Source organism: Neopsephotus bourkii, unplaced genomic scaffold (assembly GCF_033783945.1).
Source record: "Neopsephotus bourkii isolate Nb327-2 ecotype Australia unplaced genomic scaffold, CSIRO-AGI_Nbou_v1 NB_1574, whole genome shotgun sequence".
NCBI lineage: Eukaryota > Metazoa > Chordata > Aves > Psittaciformes > Psittacidae > Neopsephotus > Neopsephotus bourkii.
In genome coordinates, this window is record NW_026902050.1 from 2,699,889 (window position 1) to 2,714,633 (window position 14,745).

Here is a 14,745-nt window from a genome sequence, read left to right on the forward strand (position 1 = left end):
CCTGCGCTCAGATAATGAAACACCTCATCCATATTAGTAAAATATTAACAGAGGTTATTGGTTGTCATAGTAAAATGAGAGGCTGCATTGAACGTAATTTCATTTACAGACGTTGAGAAAATTGACATCATGGCTGCAAGAATGTATAAATAACCAGCACACTGCATTTCTGGTCAACTGCAGCAACATCTCTGAAGGGAGCATTCTACAGGCTCAGCTCCTCTAAAGACACAGCAAAAACTGGATTCTGTAAAGTACACCGAGGAGCTCTTTTTTATAGAGCAGCTCTAAGAACATCAAAGAGACTTTTTCCTCTGCCTTCAACTGCATTTACCACTTACTTAAAAAAGCAATGTGCACGGGAAGTTGTGCTAAGTGCCTGGGAACCACTCTTATCCCCCTGGCTGTGCTATGTACCCTCGCTAACATTTTGTTGTTTTTCCCTGGAGGAAAAGTGGCTAACGACAATCAGCACATTACGAATGAGGTCTGGTACTTCGGAGGGATCTTGGGGTCTGGTGTATTGGTGAGTATATAAATCCAGATATTCCCACCTTTCCCTCCCACCCACACCATCACTTTGCATTGCTGAATTTCTTCAGTACTTCAAATGCAGGTTCCACAACTGCAAAATCTTTTCTGATAAATCAGTTACAAGTCATCCAACAGTTTTGCATTAAGTAGCTTAATTTAGCGATAAGAAAAAAACCCCAGAGAACTGTTATATTACAAAGCAAATGTAACTTGAAGTCATCCTAATTCAAACTGTATTTTTGTTATTGTTAGATGATCTTTCCTGCCTTGGTTTTTTTGGGCCTTAAGAATAATGATTGCTGTGGATGCTGTGGTAATGAGGGCTGTGGAAAGAGGTTTGCGGTAAGTGAGAAGAAACACTGCAAAGAAGTAAAAGCTAAATTATTACCAATACATATATCTTCTGCTCACAGTCATTGAGACACTGTACAAATGCTGATCAGAGTGTAAGACACAAATCAGCTATTTGTCTGAGTGCTGGGAAGTAGAAATAGAGGCTGTAAAAACTGCATTATGCCTTTGATTCTGTGTCACACGTATGACAACTTGGTGTATTTTGCTATCACAAGATACAGTTGCTATCACAATTAAAACTAATTTCTGAAAGATCTGCGCTTAGTTTTGCAAAGCATGACAGTTTTCTCTTTAGACATTTTTTTGTTGTCATTTTAAAAATTATTCTGACAGTTGCACACTACATTCCCAACTCACTGCAGGCTCACACCTTGGGCTGCAGGTATCTCATTAGGTTCATAAGAAATTTCAGGTTGGAAGAGACCACAGAGAGGTCACCTAATCCAACCTTCTACTTAAAGCCAGATATACCAGGCTCCACTTTGAATTCATAGCTTCCTTTCACATGAGAAGTGAAAAGTTTTAAATGGATATCTCCAGATACTAGTAAACATTTAAAGCATTTTGGTTTAAAAATGAGATTAAATTAAAAATAAATATATTTCTATTAGGAAAGTCTGTCCTTTCGAAATAAATTGTTTGGCTTGAGTACATAATTACACTTTTTCACAAAGAAGCAGGCTTTCAAGTTGGAGAAGGAAAAAAAAAAAAGGAAAAAGCAAATAGGAAAAGAATCACAACTATGAGGTTAACAAGGGGCCTTCCCTCACCACGCTGTGTTATCAATGTTCTGTTAGCAGTGAACATATCTTAGTTTAGCTTTGAAGACCACGCATAACTCAGGGACTATAAAAATTACTAATGTTTTGCTGCTGGGGGGCCACTCACACCCCTGCGGTGCAGCTGAACCAGCAGCACAGTTACACCGTGGGTGACCGGCGGTGAGCGCCTCCAAAGCTGTGCCCGCTGCCGCACGTAGGCGGAGCCACGCACACAGTGCTGCCCATACAGCAACCGACATCCTGCGGTGCAGAGCCTTACTGAGGATTCCTGTGAGAATGCAGCTGAGAAACTGGGTGTTATTAATGCAGTCACTAGTATTAAGTACACTGTACCGAAAGAGTCCCAGTGGCCTTACCACAGCATGACTGAGGACTGAATTTGGTCTTGTATGTTAGCAGAAACGCTGCTATTATTTGTTAGCCCCATCAGCTATATCAACATAAAAATGCGTATCAACAGTCAAGGCAAGAGTCTTGTGATGACGTCTGAAAAAAAGCTGAATAAAAGTAATATTTTTTTTCCCTACCAATATCTCTTTGATCCAATAAAATGCACTAGCTTTACCTACAAACTATTATGGCTACAAGTGCTTCAGAAATCAAGCAGAGCATTAGTTTTTGCATTATTCGTTTTTGCATTATCGGTATGTCTACTTACATATCAGTACATATCATATTACACATCTGATGTCAGTATATCGGATTATTTTCAGATCAGTATATAAAAATGCCATAATGGAAAGCCAGAAAGATAAAGATGTCCTTTCCAATCCATTCCAATTGCACTAGTAGAACTAACGCTGACAAGTACCTGAGAGGAGATAAAGTATACCAAAATGAAACCTGAAAGGGAGACTAAGGAATAAAAACTGTAATTACTTGGTACAAATGTGACCAAGACACCAAAGCCAACTTGTAAAGCATACTGTAGATTCTCTTCTTTAATGTCTTGAGTGGTCCAAGACCTCAGTCTTGCTTGTATGTCTTGAGAAAGACTTCCCCTTCAGTGAAACTGAAGACCTTGAACAAGATGAGGACTGTTGGACAAACACTATCTGAAGGGGAGGAGTGCCATCTACTGTGGCAGCGTCCAACCCTTTTGCCTTCAGACAAATGGTGCCAATTGTTTTAAAGCTTTTAAATACCAGTGTAGGTATGTGTTACACATCTGGTATGTAATTGTGAATTAATACATTTCAGCTGTTCAGAGTGTAGGACCTTTAAGAGATAAATTCAGGGAATACACATTCACATTAATAGGGTACATTTCATTGTTTGAATGAAAACAAAAAATAACATGATTTTTCTCTTCATCAGATGTTTTCTTCTGTAATATTTGCTGCAGTTGGAGTTGTGGGAGCTGGATACTGCTTTATTTTGTCAGCAGTAGCCCTAAACAGAGGCCCTAAATGCAACACTGGAACAGAGTGGACCTATCCTTTCAAAGACGGGTGAGACAACACAATCAGAAAAAAAAAAGTTACAAGTTTTAATTTTGTGGTATGATTTAACTTTCAAATCTGTAATTATACTATTTGTCTACAAGACAGAAGCTCTTGGAAGAGCCAGGAACTCACAGCAATACTAAGTAAGGCTCAAGAGCAGATACAAAGAATAGTGAGTACTTTAAAACTAGTGAGTTTTAAACGAGCCCATAGAGGGAAACGCAAAGCTTTCTAGGTTACTCCTGGAATGATAAGCAGTATATGAGGATAAATTCCACCTAGATGAACAGCAGTGACATTTTATATTGAAATTTGATGGCATGCAAATAATTAGTATCAATTTATTATTTTATCTCGGTTATGGAATTTGGAAGTTGTCTGTTCCTCACACTCTGCAGCTCAAACGTATTTGCTGTCATGTATATTTATCACTTTCAGAGAGCTGGTGTAAAGAATATGAGCAACCCCTAGCAATCCAGTTGCTGAGGGCTGAAACCAGCAAAGGTCCAACAGAAAGCAGGGTACAATGTATTGTCAAGGAGAGCAGGCGCGAGCAGAACAGATCAACGAGGGGTAAACTCCTCACTGTCTCAGAATCTTTAATGCAGTCTTCCGCAGTCAATTGCTTCAGTTGACCTAGAACCTAAACAAAATTATGTTCTAGATATGTGGCACCAGTGCAATAATGGAAATTGTTTCTTGCACTAACTGAAGCTAACAGAGACTCAGCTGTATCACAACAGTGACAGCTTGTGACAGACTTCCTCTCTGTGAGCTCACATCATCTTCTTCACAGGGATTACCTTTCTAACCATACACTGTGGAACATTTGTCAGTCACCTGAAAACATTGTCCCTTGGAACTTGACCCTCTTCTCCTTGCTGCTCATCATGAGTGGGATCCAGGCAGTGCTCTGTGGTATCCAAGTGGTGAATGGCCTGTTTGGAACAATCTGTGGGGACTGCAAATGTTGTGGGGTGAGCAACTGACTGTTTTCTTTTGCTGTTTTTTCTACTGATAATAGTTATATGCATACCTGACTAGCTGACAGTCTGAAAAACTAAACTAGCCTTTATTCAGTGCCATGACGATGTTTTCTTAAGTGTAGCTGAAGCCCTACAATGTCCCCAGCTGCTGAAAATACTATTTCAGTCCATATTTATGTTGTTTATTCCATAGCTACTAGGAAATCATAAAAACATTTGAAAGTGACAGGAGTGGTAGCCACTAAATTATCTCCATGCTTTTATTATTCCAGGGATCTTGAACTGTCTAAAGAATATGAATATTGCGCACAACCTTTACCTTGGGAGGCTCCTTTTTGCAGCCGTTGCATAAAGCAGCTTTCAGATGCATCATATCTGGCTAAGAAGATGAGAATGAAGGGCACTTCCCCTTAAGAAGCTCTGACTCCCTTTCCAAACTTCCTGAAAGCCTTTATCATAGAACAGAATAAAATAAGTGAAATTTAACTCTAACATTCATATTTATTTTTGTAAAACAGTTTCTGTCTAAAAGAGGATATTCTCAGGCAAAATATTTTCTTTCCTGAGTCAACTTTCCCACTGGGGTTCACCAAATGCTGCTGGTACCAGCTCAGCTATAATGCAGTTGTGTCTGTTTTCTCTTGAGGTTTATCAGATGGAAATACCACAAGTCTAACTTTTTTTAAGTATGTTTATGTTACATGGAAAAGTGAGGACTTCTCTTTTCCAAACCCATTATGATTAAAATGGTCCCCATTAACAAGAGATGTTTACATGCTGAAATACATTCTAGAACTGTAATCCTCATCTTGAATCTCTCATACAGAAACTATGCAGCCGGTGTAATTTAATGACATAGAAATAGTCACCGTAAGTAAACTAATCTGTTCCTACTTATGAAGGGCTTTTATCTCCCTGCTCATGGCACTAACTCACTGTGAGCTCTCATCTAACAAAGGTGATGCAGTGACTTAAGTCACAGATTAACAGGTCTAGGAGCCTACCTTTGCACGTAAAGGCAGCACAAACACCACTTAAATATTTTGTAAGACATTTGTGTAACCTGTTCTTAAAAATCTCCAAGTTCAGATGATTGTGTGGCCTGTGCTTTCAGAAAATGTATTCATGTACTCTGCAGCTATATTAGAGCTATCTCAAGAACTTAAAAAGTATTCAGAAGCACTAAAAGCTGGTGTGCAACATGCAAAAATGTGAAATAGCTAGTTTTAGGTACATTAACAAAAGCAAAGCAGCCTGAGTGATACATTGTGCAAGATGATAAAAGTAATGATAAAACGAACATCTTCAGAAACAGCTGTTTCTCCCACCTGTTCTACTGCATTGCTGGGGAATCCGAGAGCACCCTTTATACCACCACCCACTGATGCAACTATCCTACATCTATTCTTTCATCTGTGGTTAGCAGCTGTCCTGCACCTCATCTCACATTTGTTTCATTTTATTTATATGAAGCCTTTGGGAACATGGAATGTTTCCAAGCACCAGTGAAGAAAGGGATGGGTCACTGCATAGCGTACAATTTTGATATATTAATAAACAGAATACATAAATCTTTGTGGGAGACTTGGGATAACAAATAACAGAGAGGAGCTACGATACCTAAAACCAAAACCAACAGGTGGTTCATGAGTCAATGCTTAAAAGATGCCCAAGTACATTGTGGTTTTCTAACATGAGCTAATACCTAGTAGATACTGAAACAAGGCACACAGATTTCATCTCAACCCGGACTGCATTTGCACCTTGGCCTTGGGATGCATTGAACAAGCATAAATGAACTGGAATCAGCAGCTTAGCTGATCTAGCATTTTCAAGAGCCAACAGTACTGTTCCTAAATTTATTCAGTTGTGATTAACATCTGAGGCTCCCACCTAGCATTTAACTTCCTGGGAATCACACTTATCCAATTGTCAATTCTGCAGCAATTGGAGATAGCTCCCTCTGTTTTTCCTGAGCAAGGCATCCAGTAAAATCAAGGGGTGGGACTGATCACAGATCGCTGTGACAGGGAAAGAAGTAATGGGCCAGCACTACTCCTAGTAGAGAAGTTACAGATAAAGAGCATACAGTGTTAGACATAAACAGAAAGACGTTGGCAAGAGAAAAACTACGAACAGGGAGAACTGAAAGAGTTAAACCTGACCTCAGTAGTCCTTACCAACTTGAACACCACACTCAGTTTGTGTGTACAAATATCAATGCTTACACAGATGTAGAAATCCTAGTAGCTTAAAGGAAAAATATTAGTATTGTCTGTAAAATCTCAGAGATGCACGTGTTATCTGGGCCCTCGTTATTCACCCACAAAACCTGGCTGCTCAGTGCCAGTTGACTGGGTGCTGAGAGCAATTCTGGGGCATCGGTTCAGCTGAGAGTTTACATAATTATTTAACACACAAGTTATTTAACAACTCAGATTACAACACGTGGAGTGTGTGCACATGATTCTGAGCCCGTGCATTTCAACTTCTGCCTGCGGAAACTGGTGCCCCTGCACGGCTAAACTGTATACAGTTGGAGCTCTCTTTATTGATTGTCTCCAATAGACTGCAACAAGATGATACATTAACCAGTACAGCGCCACCTGTCGGGAATGATGCATTATCTAACTGGCAACTTTTTTTTAAAGGTTCATTTCCAAACTTAGGAAGTTAACATACACAAAGTTAAAAGACATTTGCTTAGCCAAGAGCAAAGAATGTTTTCTAACATCATTCTAGTCTTGAATGTTCATCACCTGCTCCCAGTTCAACATTAGCTCACACTTCATGGCTTCTACATTACTCACGGTGTAACCAGCCACAAGGCAAACAACAGCAAGCTCTGCAACAACCCCTACTGCCCAAGGATGGGGAGACTGACTTGCTCTACCACACTGATACGAGTGGGGTCTTTGCCCCGAGGGTGAACACTGGTATCAGTGATGGACATCAGCGAAACTCCAGATAAAACACCTTTGAAGTTTTTCCGTGCCAAATTACTTTTTCATGGGGATAGAATCCACCGTTTAACTGAAATTACAAAAGCTCTGCCAATACAAAGGGACTTTTTATAGGCATCTTCACCTGAGAAGCACCATCATTATCCTCCACCTGCCACTGCTCATTTGCTGCAGGACCCTTCACTGAAATACAAATTGCTCCCACCTGTGGATCCAAACAACCTAAACCGAAAAATATCATTTGTTGGCACTGAGAAATAAAGTCTACCAACTAACTGTGCTAATTGAGTTTACGGCAATACTTGGACACTGCTACGTGCAGAAAAAGGGCGCCAGTGGAAGGTCTCCACTGCCTTTGCGTGTGCACATCTCACCTGCCGGGGAATCTCCCGGCTGCTGAGGGTGCAGGACCAGCGGCAGCGCCCGGCCTCGGGCCCCATTGCTCCTTCCCCCGCGCCTCCTCCCGTAAGTCACCCATCCCCCGCCCAAGCAATAGCGGTGTCGAGACCCGCCATAGGGCCGACCCTATGGAAGCAAGGACTGAATCCCGGCCCATCCCTCACCTGCGCAACAGCCCCAGCCAACAAAACAGCGGGAGCCCTCGAATGCATCTCCCGCCTTCGGCCCAGCCCCGGGGAGGTGCCACGGTCTCCCCAGTGGTCTCCTCCTCCCTTCCACCTACCTCGCTCCTCCCGTCCTCGCCGCCCCGCCGCACTCCTGAGGACAAGGTGGGAGCCGCAGCCAGGGCGGGCCAGCAGCCCAGGAGCGACCACCTGAGGTGGCGGCGGGGGAACCCGCCCTGCCGCGTCCCGACTAGGCAGAGCCGAGTGGCCTCGGGCGGGGGTGTCTTCCCCCTCACCTTAGTCCCGCCGTCGCGCCCTCCCTGCCCTGCCCGTCTTCGCTCCCTTCCTCCTAACTGAATTCTGTAAACGCCAGGTTACAAGAGGGCTTGCTTTTAGCCTAGCCCAGCGTAGGGTCTTAATTTTATCAAAATCTTCTAGCCATCGCATTTTGAAGAATAAAAGGGTACCTGGTGAGGGATGCAGGCACTGATGATGGTACAGCGAAGAGTAAGCTTTGAGGACCAGGTAGTGAAAAGGCTTAAGAACAGGCGTTAGTACCGCACTGAAAATAGCCACGTCAGGATGCTCTCCTGACAAAACTCTCAGCAAACGGGTGTGAGAGGTGAGATTCCCGGGGGTGAAGTGCACACCCTCACCCTGGAGAGAAAGCTAGCACCAGGATCCTTTGCAGCTGTGCAGCTGTCCTTGCAGCCCGAAATGGCTTCCTGAACTCATGCACAGAAACCAGAACAGAAGGCCCGTCAATAGGAGTGCTGCATTAAACGGTTATCTGAGAAAGCCAGAGTACTGACATGCTTCCTCTGAAATGCCTGGGGTTTTCTGCACATCACAATCTCGGGAAATCCCTCCCTAAGGGTTTTATTACAGCTCTGAGGCAATACCACACAGGAGCAGCAATCTTTGCAGCGCACCACTGAGCAGCTTGGAAGGAGAGCGAGCTTCATTAGGAACAAACAAAATGGCCTTCATAAACAAACACACAGTGTTTCTGCCAAAAAAAATACTTGATTAATATTCCCGAGTAAATGAACCATGAATTAGCAAACACATTTCTCAAAACAACTGATAACACTTTGCATTTCTGTTTAGTGGCGGTTCCACAACTTCTTTCTGTTAAAAGCAAGATACTGTTAGAAGCATTCTAATAATTAATTAGAATAAATTATGTGAGGGAACAATTCAAGAAAAGTATTAAACTTAATTAATAGTAACAGTTGCATTGGATCAAGTACCATGGCTGGAAAGACAAGCCTGGTTGGTTAGGTTTCATGGTTTGTTCCTGGAAAAGAAGACAGTATTTTCTTAATGCAGAATTTAGGATGCTTCTTGAATAAGGGATCAGGCTGAAAGCTGTGCACTGAAGTCCCCCAAACAGAACTTGACAGCAAACGTACTTGGTGTTAACTCTTCTGCTTAGAGATAAAGGTATTAAGCCAAATCGTAACAAAACATTTGTGTCAGTGAATTATCAATTGCAAGGTGCCACTAAAAGAAACACGTAATGGTGGCACTGGGAAGGAAGATGTTGTAGGCATTACAAGTAAATCTGCCATTACCACTAATGGCTGTAACAACTGCCAATAAATTAAAACATATGGGTAAAATAACTCATCTGATTTGCTAAGAGCTCGTAATTTAATAAAAGATTTATGCCTTTTGCACAGAATAGTATTCCAAGCAGTGTTACACAGTTCCCTGGGAAGCACATACTAAAGTCTCCAAAATAAAAAAGAAACAATTTAATAAACCAATATGCATCCAAAATCTTTAAGTTCATTTATATTTGGTTTTCATGTACAAGATCAAAGAAATAGTAAAAAAAACAGAATCAAACCCTGGATACAACAGTTTGATCTGACTGCTTTTGATACATACAATCTGCTGCAAGGTACTCGAAATTAAAAACAAATGCTCACACATGTCATATAACAAAATGAAAAAAGTAACTAAAAAAGTTAAAGTACTAGCATGTACATGGATGTAGTGTATTAGGAAACAAGTTTATCTGAACACCCATATTTTTCTGTATTTAAAATAGACATTTAAATCCTTCCCTCAAACAGCATTTGTTGTCAAAAAGTCAAATCCCATCCCTCCCCAAGTTACATTCTGACAGTATTACCAGAATACAAACTGTAATTAACAACATCCCATTACTCCTGTATCACCAAGACTTACATATGCCACCCTCGGTGATGGCTGACATTAAATCTATCCAGCTGGCATATTTGCTGTATTTATACTACAAGCAGACAGTGTGCATTTAGTAAAGTAAATGTTCAAAACCTGAAATAGGCAAACATTGGCATCTATAAATCTAGTTTCAGAAGAATTGCATATGCTTTGAGTACTTAAAAGTTCTGCCACAGCCTGTTTAAAGCTAGAAACTTCTAGAAAAAGAGAACTTTATAAAAAATAATTTTGTTGTTGCTGCTCATCTGACACATCCTCTCCATTACAAAAATGAAAAGTTTACAATGTAAAGTAAAGAATGGCTTTTAACTTAAACGTGATTCAGTTCATGACTGAGTAAAGACCTGACCTAAGGTTCTGGCAGTTGTTTTACACTGTAAGTATTGTTTTGCACAGCTGGTTTATTATGGAAGCAATATGGAAAGAATTTCTGATTGTTTTACCTCTTTAAGGTCTTTGAACCAAGACACTTAGCCACGTGAAACACCAATGAAAAGAGGAATCAAGTTTGTAGCTTCACAATTCTGATAAACATCTTATGTGACCTTACAAGATTGGGTTTCACTGTAAGAAGCATGGCCTGTAGTTGATGAAATCAGTGTAGCCAAACAGAAGTCAGGTTAACTAATGCACACCAGCAAAGAACCCGATCTGCTTGGAGTATCTTCTACTATGACAAAGCTTAAATTTACAGTAGTACAGACTTACTAGCAAATGAAAAAACTGCATTTTCTAAATATAATCTAAGGGTGAGTAGTATCAACTGAGTCACGCTAGAGCTCAGATCTGCAGCTACTGTGTTCTAGCACCAACAGCCTTCAGCTTGCTAGGCCAATCACGCCGGGCTTAAGAGTTGCCTTGCAAGTCGGCATCACAATCAGATGCCAATAAATCTCCAAGTCAGTCATGTCACTAAAGAACAAAGCCTTAGGACGTGGTTTTTGTTTAGGCTGACAACCTGAAGACACCCTTAAAAGAGAGAGATTAATCATAGTTACAGTAATATTGGTCAGCTCTGCCCGGTCCCCTGTTCGTTGAAAAGAAATTTCTGCTATATCAATAGTTGGCACTCACAAAAATAATTAAAAAAAAAGAAAATCCAAAATCCCAAAACAACAAATAACCTCTCAAAAAAATAAGCACAATGCCCATTCAGTAATTAAATCCTGTGCAGACACAACTCTGCTGTCACATCTCATTTTCTATTAAAAAAACCCCAAACAAAAAACCAACCCCTTAAAAGAGCTATTTTTCCCTATGTAATAAAACTTTATGACTGTAGGTCTTTGCCTTCCACCTCTTTTTTTAATTTGAAATTTGGGTGTGTTTGCTGTTTTTTTCTACCCTCTGGTATCTTGTACAACCAGCAGTTCACCATTGGCAAGGCAGTTCATTGTATCAAGTTCTTCCATTACATTTTTTACTGAATGCTGATGATGCATTTTCTGTGTATCCCTGTCTGCAACAACCCTTCCTGTCAAGAATCTGCATCTGTTACATGATCATTTGTCTTCCAAACCTCCTCCGCATTCCCATCTCTTCACCTCTGACCTTTTCACCTGCTTTCACCCAACCAGATGGAAAAAAAAGTTTTTAGTGATCAATATTCTGGGGAATCAGTAAGACCTTGTTAAGTGTTATCAGACCTGCCAAACACATTTACACTGAGTGCTACATCTCTTTCTCTCTCTACATAGTCCGGCTTAAGGTTAGAGAAAAGTTTTAATGCCTTTCATAAAAAGACATATTTTTCAATATAAAAAGCTTAAATTCACAGATTATAAATAACATAATTTCAAAATATTTAAGAATTTTAGGACTTCATTTGCATTTCAGGGGAACTGCAAGCTTAATGTCCTTGATGCCTTCTCAGTCCCAAACCTCTGATAAAGAAGTATTTGTAGGATATACAACAGGTAGAAATACCCAGAACACGCCTTGTGTCCTGTATACCAACTGCAGTAAGTAAAAGACTTAACTAAGTAACTTTACCAGACAAGTTCCAATACTGCTGTAGCACTGCCCTGATAAAGTTACCATCTTTTTTTCATGTAAACAACTACATGTATTTTGACATTGTCAGTTAAAACATTAATGAAAACAGTGTAAGGCTTCTTTCTGCTACATATGACATTAACAGGTTATGCCACATTTTCAGACCTGCTTTTAAAAGAATGTTTTTGCATTTAAGATGTTTGACAAAGATTTTATATACATAAAAATTGTTTGTTTATGTGTTAAGTTAAAAAAATGTAGTGCTTAATATAATAAACATCAAAATCTAAGATCTTTTTTAAAAATGCTTGTTTATAATACATTACTTTGTTTGTAAAAGGCAGCAGTCAGTACCAGCCTGGTTTATTCTGCAACAACACTGTAGTATAAAAACGTTGCTAAACAATTCTGGTACTTTCAGATTGGAAGTATTTGTTTTCCAAAAACTATACAGTAATATACTGAAAAAAAGAAACTGCAATAGTACTGTTTGTGCCTTTGCAAATACATAATGAGAATTATTATGGCTGATATGGATCAGATTTAATCTGTATTCCATACAGCATAGTTAGTAACTAAGAATAAAAAAAAAATAATAAAAATTAAAGCTTAAGTAAATTGATAAAAAACCCCTTCTGATACTATTGTCATAAATGCAGTAATAAAACTGCTCTCATGGTCTGGTGCTGTGCATGTTTTTTGAACCAAGTGAGCTAGTATTTAGCTTTGGTGATTCATGAAGGGTTTTCAATGCTAACCAACACCTAGGATTTCAGTCAGGGACATGCACAAACACCACCCAATTTCGGTCCTTAAAGTGAAACATTTCTGCCTGGTCTGAAAAGGTAAAGAAGTATACAGATATGTAAAGTAGTGTGCTTGTTTGTAAAGAGGAATAAATATATATGCATATATGTATTTTTAAATATATATATGTGTGTGTATTTTATATTTAAATTAGTGTCAATGAAATCCAGGCAGAGATTAAACCGACCATAAAGATGATGTAACAAAAGACATTAAGGCAGTAAGTTGTATCTCTTGAGCATTTTCACATATTCTACCTATATCTCAAGAAGAAAACCAAATGTTGAATTGCATTGTAGGCCAAATCAGCATTCAATGATTACAGCCAGGTAAGGAAGGGCTCATTTTTGTTGAGTACTGACTCCACATCGTTGAGAATAGGGATCAAGTCTTCTGACTCTAGAGTCCCAAGATCAACATTTGTTCCTGGAAGACAGTCGAGGAAATCAGGGAAACGTGTTTGTTGTGGATTTATGTTCATTGTCGTCTGTGGTATAGTTTCTCCTAGGAAAAGTAAAGAAGAAATATTTAAATGCCAAAAACTCGTCTTGTGGGTAATTTAAACAAGCACAATCCATATAAACATTTGACTCCCCCTTTCCTACCCTCCTGTGGGATGGGAAAGCAGTTGTGAGCATTCCCATCCTCTACAAATGTTACCTCAAGACTATACTTGCTTGCAGAATGCATATTCTTCTGAGAATTAATTTCTCATCTTTGCTATCAGCCGCTGACTTTCCCCTTGGGAAGCACAAGTTCAAATTTACTAGTCATCCAGGGAGCAACGCGATTGAGTCTTATGTAAAGCCTCTATCCTGCTCCCTGGCATAGAGTGAATGCTGTCCTGAGGGCATAACTAAAGAAGGAAGTGTCTTACAGCAATTTAGATCTGCAATATTATACTACTTTTTTTGTAAATTAGTAATAACAAGTATGAACATCTTTAATAGAGAAGGCTTTCACTCTTAGCATCATCTAGAACTTCTGATGAATACAAAAGGAAGCTCAGGTAAGGAAGTGCTAATAATTTCACTATCTGGGAAAAAGCTTGTCAATTTCATAGAAATTTCTTTCAGTATTTTAAATAACATGATGACAATGATGTAAAAATAACTAACTGTGAAAACCTGGACCAGTTAAATACATTGTTTGAAGTCAAATCCAGCTTTGCCATTGTAAGAGATTTACTAGTGAGACTAATTTTCCAGAGTACCAAGAATGTAACCCAGATTTTTCAGGATCAGTGTTGGGACTGGTCTTGTTCAACATCTTTGTCGCTGACATGGCCAGTGGGATTGAGTGCACCCTCAGCAAGTTTGCCGATGACACCAAGCTGTGTGGTTCGGTTGATACGCTGGAGGGAAGGAATGCCATCCAGAGGGACCTTGACATGCTTGTGAGGGGGGCTGATGACAACCTCATGCAGTTTAACCATGCCAAATGCAAGGTCCTACACCTGGGTCGGAGCAATCCCAGGCACAGCTACAGGCTGGGCAGAGAAGAGATTCAGAGCAGCCCTGCAGAGAAGGACTTGGGGGTGCTGGTCAATGAGAAAATGTACATGAGCCAGCAGTGTGCGCTTGCAGCCCAGAAAGCCAACCATATCCTGGGCTGCATCAAAAGGAGTGTGACCAGCAGGTCGAAGGAGGTGATCCTGCCCCTCTACTCTGCTCTCATGAGACCTCACTTTTAATACTGTGGGCAGTTCTGGTGTCCTCAACATAAAAAGGACATGGATCTGTTGGAACAAGTCCAGAGCAGGACCACGAGGATGATCAGGGGACTGGAGCACCTCCCATATGAAGATCGGCTGAGAAAGTTGGGGCTGTTCAGCCTGGAGAAGAGAAGGCTGCGTGGAGACCTCATAGCAGCCTTCCAGTATCTGAAGGGGGCCTATATGGATGCTGGGGATGGACTATTCATTAGGGACTGTAGCGATAGGACAAGGGGTAATGGGTTAAAACTTAAACAGGGGAAGTTTAGATTGGATATAAGGAAGAAATTCTTTACTGTTAGGGTGGTGAGGCACTGGAATGGGTTGCCCAAGGAAGTTGTGAATGCTCCATCCCTGGGGGTGTTCAAGGCCAGGTAGGACAGAGCCT

General features: G+C 40.4%; 4 protein-coding genes across 6 annotated transcripts in view; 1 reads left to right on the forward strand and 3 right to left on the reverse strand.

The window, feature by feature from the left end:
* TM4SF1 (transmembrane 4 L six family member 1) overlaps positions 1-7,570 on the reverse strand; it is a 46,477-nt gene extending 38,907 nt beyond the window's left edge. The window contains exon 1 of one of the 2 annotated variants that reach the window (XM_061371508.1): positions 7,439-7,570. In XM_061371508.1, the coding sequence (XP_061227492.1) occupies positions 7,439-7,504 (66 nt within the window). In that variant the 5' untranslated portion in view covers positions 7,505-7,570. Of the gene's footprint in view, positions 1-7,366 lie in introns of both variants that reach the window. The other variant, XM_061371504.1, reaches the window with a different exon arrangement.
* On the forward strand, positions 87-4,587 carry TM4SF4 (transmembrane 4 L six family member 4). The gene is made up of 5 exons (XM_061371500.1): positions 87-526; positions 787-876; positions 2,988-3,121; positions 3,912-4,092; positions 4,374-4,587. The coding sequence occupies exons 1-5, from the start codon at positions 353-355 to the stop codon at positions 4,380-4,382; spliced, it is 588 nt and encodes a 195-aa protein (XP_061227484.1). The 5' UTR covers positions 87-352; the 3' UTR covers positions 4,383-4,587.
* Positions 7,571-9,372: 1,802 nt separating the features above from the next.
* Positions 9,373-14,745, reverse strand: part of PFN2 (profilin 2) — a 135,307-nt gene continuing 129,934 nt past the window's right edge. Inside the window, exon 4 of one of the 2 annotated variants that reach the window (XM_061371516.1) lies at positions 9,373-11,076. The gene's annotated coding sequence lies outside the window, so the exon portion shown is untranslated. The remainder of the gene's footprint in view (positions 11,077-14,745) is intronic. The other variant, XM_061371515.1, reaches the window with a different exon arrangement.
* WWTR1 (WW domain containing transcription regulator 1) overlaps positions 9,402-14,745 on the reverse strand; it is a 68,760-nt gene continuing 63,416 nt past the window's right edge. The window contains exon 6 of the mRNA XM_061371512.1: positions 9,402-13,147. Coding sequence (XP_061227496.1) covers positions 12,963-13,147 — 185 coding nt within the window. The 3' untranslated portion in view covers positions 9,402-12,962. The remainder of the gene's footprint in view (positions 13,148-14,745) is intronic.

What these genes read in the sequence shown, in the direction of transcription:
- TM4SF4 (XM_061371500.1), top strand. Translation starts at nt 353, where the DNA reads ATGTGCACGGGAAGTTGTGCTAAGTGCCTGGGAACCACTCTTATCCCC. An exon ending in GCTGTGGAAAGAGGTTTGCG is followed by an intron (nt 877 to 2,987) that starts GTAAGTGAGAAG and finishes TCTCTTCATCAG; the next exon opens with ATGTTTTCTTCTGTAATATT. An exon ending in ACCTATCCTTTCAAAGACGG is followed by an intron (nt 3,122 to 3,911) that starts GTGAGACAACAC and finishes TCTTCTTCACAG; the next exon opens with GGATTACCTTTCTAACCATA.